The sequence below is a fragment of the Heterodontus francisci genome, chromosome 13, assembly GCF_036365525.1.
Source record: "Heterodontus francisci isolate sHetFra1 chromosome 13, sHetFra1.hap1, whole genome shotgun sequence".
NCBI lineage: Eukaryota > Metazoa > Chordata > Chondrichthyes > Heterodontiformes > Heterodontidae > Heterodontus > Heterodontus francisci.
Window position 1 is genome coordinate 85054207 of NC_090383.1, and position 8416 is coordinate 85062622.

Here is an 8416-nt window from a genome sequence, read left to right on the forward strand (position 1 = left end):
TTGATAGGACAGAGGGTCAGAGAAATTAACTGACAAGGAGGTCATGGGGCAAAGGCAAAGCGTGTGCTAATGGTGTGGTAAAAGACAAAGCATTAGTGCAGAGAGGGTGTTAAATGACAGAATAATGAACAGCCCTAGCGAAAAGCACAAGCATGAAAAAAGTGGGCTGGCCCATGGTAAAAAATGAATGATGAACCAAAATAAAATAAAAATAAAAAAGGGCCAGTCACACTCTGAAATTATTACCTCAATGTTCAGTCTGGTAGGCTGTAGCGTGCCTAATCGGTAAATGAGAGGCTGTTCCTCTAACTTGTGTCGATGTTCACTGGAACACTGCAGCAAGCCCAGGACACAAATGGGGGCATGAGAGCAGGGGGGGTGTGTTGAAATGGCAAGCGACAGGAAGCTCGAAGTCATGTTTTCGGACTGAGCAGAAGTGTTCCGCAAAGCGGTCACCCAATCTGCGTAAAAGGTGACACAGTTCAATAATTTCAGAGTATGACAGGCCCATAACCTGAAACGTTAACTCCTCTTCTCTCCCCACAGATGCTGCCAGACCAGCTGAGTATTTGCAGCACTTTTTGTTTTTACTTCAGATTTCCCGCATTTGCAGTGTTTTGCTTTTATTTATGTATATCTATGGGTTTCTCTCTCTTGTCTCAATTCCTTCAACTCTTGCCACCCCAACACCACCATCCTTTGCCCCATGACTGACAACTGTGCCTTCAGCTTCATAGGCCCCATGCTCAGTGCCTCAGCCCCTGCATCTCCCTTTCCTCCTTAAAAACTACTTACTTGACTAGATTTTGGGTCACCCCTCCCAATATTTCCTTCCTTGGCTCAGCATCCATTAACTTCTGATTACATCTCTGTGTAGCACCTTGGGACATATTTCCTACATTAAAAGCACTATATAAACATTCGTTGTTGCTGCTGGTTCTGCCAAGTGTATGTGATTTAATGTCCCTCTCTCCTAGTGTGCAACTGTGGCTTTATCTCTCACTCCATCCAAAGTGTCTAGCTGACATTGTGATTTTTAAAAAATTCTTTCCATTCTTTTCTCCTGTATGCATGTGTGAGTTTTGCCCATTGCCCATAGAAACAGAAGAGCATTTTGCAATATTCTAAATTCACAACAGGAGTTCCACCTCTGCCGCCAGTTCTATTCTACTCAGTATCACAACTCTCTGTGCCCTTGCACGTTAATATGTTAATCGAACAAATTTAGCAAGTCCCTGAGGTAGGAAGGGTTGGGGAGGGAAAGGAAGTTCAAATCTGGAGTAAAGCTAAAATCCAACAAATTAAAACAACGAACAAACTTGCATCTGTAAAGCAAGTAAAACAACCGCTGGATGTGCAAAATGCTCTACGGCCAATGAGGTACATTTGAAGTGTCGTCGCTGCGGCAGCTGAGGTGCCACAAATAGCAATTAAATAATGATCACTTTTTTTTTTATAAAGAGTGTGTTGATTGAAGGATAAATGTTGGCCAGGACACTGGGGAGAACTCCCCTTTACAGCATCTGCAACATTGCAGCATTCTCAGGACTGCACTGAAGTGCTAGCCTTAATTTTCAGCTCATGTCTCTGGAGTGGGACTTAAATCCAGAACGTTCTGACTCAGACAAGAGTTCTAACACTGCAAGTCAGTCTTTACAACAGTGAAATGGCATGATGGACAATATTTCTGTTTAGAATCACAACCCTAATGTAAGCCAATCATTTCTACTGCACTTCAGAACAAATCTTGAATTGTGAATTTGCGCATCTCCCACTTTTGAGTACAGTTTATGAAAATCTTAGATTGCTCAAAATAATACCAAGATTATGTGATCCATATCACTTACAAAACTCAACCGGCTTGGCTATTCACTGGAGACCCAATTACCTTCTTAAAACCCCAAATAAAGAATCCTTTTTCAAATCCAAATTCAGCGTCAAGGTCTTCTTCATAACCTGTCAAAAATGAAAAACAATGTGCATCAGTATAACAACATGAGAGTTCTCCAGCTTAATTGCAAAGTTTTTTTCTTTACTGGGATTTTGATTAATAAATAATCTGAAATCAAAAACAATTTGGGATTTAAATATAGTGTTCTGCTGCACAGTTTGCCTTTACATTAGAGTCAGTATTGCTGAAATGCACAGACAAAAATAGTTAAGAACACCAGCTCATCCAAAAAGTATTAGATTATGAAGGATGCTTTGCCTGATCTATCTCTGGACAACAAGCAGATCAAATAAGTCACCTTTAAAGTAGAGCCCTTGGAAGGTGCAGGACTACTTAGAGATGATGCAAGTTATCCCCCACTTGAGAAGGAAACAACAGAAGAGAGGCTTAAAAAGTATCAAATAAGTAGTGAAAGATTGTTTCTGCAGGTTGCCAAGTTGGTAACAAGAGAACATAGACTCCAGAATAGTTAGAGCATAGAACTGTTTACCACAAATAGCTCTTGAGGCAGAGACTATAACATCAGTTAAAAAGGAATTTAGTAAATAATTGAAATAGAATACAAAGATGCAAGAAATTGGTAAGGAAATGCTATTAGACAGCTCCAGCTGAAGTACTAGCTCCAACATTGACCTCCCAATGTGCAGTAAATTCTAAGATTGTATATTTTCATAACTGGAACTTTCACATTTTATTAAACTTCACCATTTGTGATCACAACATCAACTGGGCTGCCAAAGCAAAATCTGAAGCAACAGGACTAATAGATATGTTCACTTTTGATCAGCTTTGTCGAATCAACAAAGACTTTTGTGGTTTGCAGTAAATGAACGGCATTCACTGTTCACCTTGTGACAGCTGCCCACAAAGTCTGCTCGTGCTTTTGAGTGAAGACTTGTTCTAATCTGGCAACTGATCCATCTACAGGGTATACATGGTCTGTGTGAACATGGCAAGAAACAGCGATGCTCTTCAACCAGATTCAAAAATCCTCACTGAGATACACCAGGTCCAATTTTAACTCCGTACAAGTGGGTGGGTTTTGAATGGGTTAAAATCGGGCCTGCAGAGTCTAAATCAGGAAATATAAATTGGATTTAAATCATGTACAGAAAGCAAAATTAAGATTGGGAGAGAGAGAGAGACAAAACAAAAGACAGAAGGTCATTAAAATACTATTTTGTTTATAAATCAACACTAATTAACATCTGAAAAAATTATTCTCCACAATTTCCAACATTACAACAGTGACTACACTTCAAAATTACTTCATTCAAATGTCCAGTGATCGTGAAAAGCGCTATCCAAATGCAAGTTTTTCTTTCATTCACATTTGTAAACTTATATTTTCAGGACCAAGAAGGTTGCTCGGCAGTAATTTTTACCATGCCATTAAAAATTCACCAACCCTAACTTTTTCTGGCATCTTTAGTGGGGAACCAGTGGTCAATTACCCCAAGTTCACATGACTGCACTGATTCCAGTGCCAAGTCAATCGACAAGGGCTGTTAAGAGTGCACACTGTGCAGCAGCAGGCTTCTCTCCAACATCAATTTCCACATTTAACTGCGCATGTGCAGACACCAGAAGGTACAGTCCAATTTACTCCATTATAACAGTGAATGCTGACAGCCTCACGTTAATCCTATCGCAAAATCCAGACTTAGTTAATACAGGATGATAACCATACTGAAGTACTAATCACTGAAATGTATAGGTAGAAATTATCATTGATGATGCATTAACTCTCAGTTTACAGTTATTACAATAGTACCTGTTTAGCGTGCTTTTATGTGCTTGCACACTATATCTTTAACATAAAACATTGGGTAGGGCATCAATCTGGTTAGTTTGATTACCTCTGCATCTTCCAAATGTGAATTATAAAATTCATAAGTATATTGTAGGTAAATATATCATAAGATAGATAAGCTGTTTGTAAACTGGCATATGTATTATCAAAAATACAACACTCAAGGAGAAATTGTGAAATAAAGAATTTATTCTGCTCCTGAAGAAAAGTTTGACGGTTTCCACATCAATGTGTCACAATTTTGTTGCTACATGCTTCAAAATATACAATACAAATATGGGAAATTTACTGTTAGTATGTATCAAATACTGTACTCACAAATTTCATAGAAGTTGCAATTCTAACCTAATGTTTTAACTTGCATTTATATAACACTTTTAGAATAGACAGTACTGCTTTGTGGATCGTAAACTTTTTCTGGCAGCCTGCTCGACAAACAGCTATTCCTGCTCAGTGCTGTCGTTCGTACTAAAGAATCTGGTTCAATGTTTTGACTATCATATAAAGTTTGACACTACAGAAAATTTTAATCTAAACTCTTTATTTGTTTCTTTCCAAAACTACCTTAAATTCATCAGCATCTTTAAATCAATTTCCCTACAACTCTATGCACCACTGATAAACAAATCTGGTGAATCTCGTGCAACACTACTTTTTAAACTCACATCTACATTTCCACAAAAATTAGCAAAAACATTGATTTCAGCTCCTTCATTTTCTGTTCAGGAACAAAAGTATTCAGAGAACAGAGTTGCTGGCAAGCAGCTAAATACATTTTGTCCTTCGCCTTTTGTGAATTTCACTATTATTGAGAATGCTTCACTAGTCCTCTGAAAATCACACTTCTACAGAAGAAATCATCACTAGCTATGACAGCAGAAATTTATAATCAATTCCTTTTAAGTTTACTTCCAAACTTTTTACATATTAAACATGTAACTACAGGTGCTGTTAAAAAATAATTCCTTTTGAGGGGTGGAGAGAATATAGGTTTAATTATCATGTGCATGTGTATCAGGACTATCAGGTCTGCAGGTGATTTGTAACAAATATCAACACACGTCATCAGAGGTACAATAAAAAGCATAGTTGGCAAAATATAAAAGCAAAACACTGCAGATGCTGGAAATTAAAGTAAAAACAGAAAGTACTGGAAATATTCAGCAGATCAGGCAGCATCTGTAGAGAAAGAAGCAGAGTTAACGTTTCAGGTTTCTGAGTTTTCATCAGAACAGTTCTGATGAAAGGTCACAGACATAAAACGTTAACTCTGCTTCTCTCTCCACAGATGCTTCCAGACCTGCTGAGTATTTCCAGTACTTTGTTGGCAAAATATAGCATAGCTGGAGAACAAGGGGAAAATATTAGACATGCATCGCAGTTCAAAGCAATCTGACAGCTCTCAAAAACAGCAAATCACCATGCAATCAGATTATCACAAAAAATCCTGTGCATTGTAATGATGTGTTATTATTAGGAACGATTTTTTTTATTTTTAAATTCCCATTTTTGTGAATTATTTAACTTCTATACCATTGACCTTCTAGGCTGACAGGATAAAGGAGACCACCTGGTTTCTGTTACTCAAACAAGCCATTTAACAATGCCAACAGGTAGTCTGAAGACACAGAGCATTACAAGGCTTTGTAGATTTATTATTTCAGAAAAGAATTTAAGGATTTCATTTTTTGAAGTTCAATAGATTAACATTTGCCATGGATGACAAATAGAACTTTAACTTCTGAAACTAATAAAATGGTAAAGGAATGACTGTATAGTATAACAGAATAATGATTTTGTTAATGTCTTTAATGATGACTTTAATTTCTGTAGCTAAAATATTGGAAAAGGAACGATTACAATGGTATAAATGAATTTAAATCCAATTTTTAAAAAAGGACACTCAGTGTCCAACTTTCTTTCCATGTTGTGGGGAAGTGCCTTGCCTCTACTCAGTAAAAGTCATGTATCGTGGATAATCATGGGTACAAATACATGTTCCACCATGCTGTAGCACAGCATTTCGTGCTCCATATGATTTATTTTCCAGTTAGTTAGGATATTTTTTAGGATATGAATTTGGCCTAACCTTCAGCCTCAAGAAAACGAACATCATGGGGCAGGACGTCAGAAATGCTCCATCCATCAATATTGGCGACCACGCTCTGGAAGTGGTTCAAGAGTTCACCTACCTAGGCTCAACTATCACCAGTAACCTGTCTCTAGATGCAGAAATCAACAAGCGCATGGGAAAAGCTTCCACTGCTATGTCCAGACTGGCCAAGAGAGTGTGGGAAAATGGCGCACTGACACGGAACACAAAAGTCCGAGTGTATCAAGCCTGTGTCCTCAGTACCTTGCTCTATGGCAGCGAGGCCTGGACAACGTATGTAAGCCAAGAGCGACGTCTCAATTCATTCCATCTTCGCTGCCTCCGGAGAATACTTGGCATCAGGTGGCAGGACCGTATCTCCAACACAGAAGTCCTCGAGGTGGCCAACATCCCCAGCTTATACACACTACTGAGTCAGCGGCGCTTGAGATGGCTTGGCCATGTGAGCCGCATGGAAGATGGCAGGATCTCCAAAGACACATTGTACAGCGAGCTCGCCACTGGTATCAGACCCACCGGCCGTCCATGTCTCCGCTTTAAAGACGTCTGCAAACGCGACATGAAATCCTGTGACACTGATCACAAGTCATGGGAATCAGTTGCCAGCGTTCGCCAGAGCTGGCGGGCAGCCATAAAGACGGGGCTAAAGTGTGGCGAGTCGAAGAGACTTAGCAGTTGGCAGGAAAAAAGACAGAGGTGCAAGGGGAGAGCCAACTGTGTAACAGCCCCGACAAACAAATTTTTCTGCAGCATCTGTGGAAGAGCCCGTCACTCTAGAATTGGCCTTTATAGCCACTCCAGGCGCTGCTCCATAAACCACTGACCACCCCCAGGCGCTTACCCATTGTCTCTCGAGATAAGGAGGCCAAAGAAGACTAGTTAGGATATTAATAGAGTTACAATAAAAGTGAAGAAAAATAAAAAGTACAGACTTGCATTTTTATAATGCTCATCACAACCCCGGGATGTCCCAAAGTGCATACAGCCAATTAAGTGTTTTTGAAGTGTAGCCAGTATTGTGAGGTAGGAAATGCAGCCAATTTGCACCCAGCACAGTCCCACAAATAGTAATGTGATAATGACCAGATATCCTTCAACCAACATCACTAAAAGCAGGTTATCTATTGGGTCAAGACATCAGAGACAACTCCCCTGTTCTTCGAAATAGTGCCATGAGATCGTTCACATCCACCCTACAGAATAGAGTGGGGCCGTGGTTTAACGTCTCCTCCAAAAGATGCAAAGGAATAAAAAGGGTGTTGTTTCAAATTTGTTTAAGGATGAAGCAAGGATAGTATATACCAAAACTACTGAATCATGTTCAGTCAAATCACTAGGCTTGAGTTAAACAGGACAGATAGTGATAAATCATCTCAGAGCATTAGAATTACACAACTGATCAGTAGATGACTTGTAATGGAATCAACAGAAGTTGTCAGGACAGCAAAGTACAGGGCCTTATTCTTCTTAGAAAATACAGGTGTTTCCATTAATTTATTTTGGAGTGATTAAAACTAAGGTTTTACAATTTTATGGAACAACAAATGTCCTGAAATAAGTTTACAATATACACAGGTGCTTAGCCACCTGGTTAGGTAAGCACATTTAGAAAAGATTGTCAGAGATGACAAAACCTTCTATTACAGTAAAATGTGACCTTCAGTTAAATTGAGAACACATTTAACAGTTCAGTAAAAAAAAGTTTCTGAATCTCATGAACTTGAGAAGTATAATATAGTTTTAACTAAAATTTACTTATCACAAGTAATAATCTTTAAAAGCACTGGGGAGGAGGCAGAGAGGTTTCTTCTCTTCCCTACCTTTAGTGAGATTATACTCAAGGACACATTGGCATGGATTTTGCAGTCAGTGGCGAGCCAAAGGCACACATCACTGGCCTCAGGGAAAGCCTTGCTAAGAGATCTAGCAAACTCTGTGGCAAGAACTTTACCTCTTCATGCCACATGGTGGATTGCAGCGGTCTTTATGGGGGATTCCCAGCGTGGAGCTGCAGTGATATCATCAAGATGTCCATGAAGCCAATGAAAGAATTTGTTGTTCAGCAATAGTCATTACTCAGATTGCAGTTAAAACTCCAGTTACAACTGACTGAACAAGGTGCAATCTTTTAATGGGGTTTCAAACAGTGATGTGAGAGCAGTAAAGGGGAAAGTCATGCCAGATCAACTGATTTCAATGATTGCTGACTTGTGGCTGGGGGGGCCATGGCACAACTGTGGTGGAGCAGTGAGCAACAGACCGTAACTTCAGGATTTCTGTGTTAATGTGCGTTCCGGGCCAATAAATATTCCTCCAAATCTCGTAAATATTGCCAATATAGAACTTCCAAAAGTTCAACATTCATGATACTTTTAATATGTTGACTTGCAAATATCTTGAAATGTTATGATAGCTCTGATACTGAACCCTGATATTAAAACTTTGACAATTATCTAATCTGAACCAATTCAAATAAATTTAAAAATGTAACAGCTGTGAGCAAGAATATCATATAATATAAATTTAACTTTTACCAGGA

At 39.0% G+C, this 8416-nt stretch overlaps 1 protein-coding gene across 3 annotated transcripts in view; it reads right to left on the minus strand.

Moving 5' to 3' along the window:
- hhat (hedgehog acyltransferase) overlaps positions 1 to 8416 on the minus strand; it is a 301307-nt gene that overhangs the window by 266153 nt on the left and 26738 nt on the right. For 2 of the 3 annotated variants that reach the window (XM_068045095.1, XM_068045098.1), the window contains exon 3: positions 1889 to 1956. In XM_068045095.1, the coding sequence (XP_067901196.1) occupies positions 1889 to 1956 (68 nt within the window). Of the gene's footprint in view, positions 1 to 246; positions 454 to 1888; positions 1957 to 8416 lie in introns of those variants that run through there. The other variant, XM_068045097.1, reaches the window with a different exon arrangement.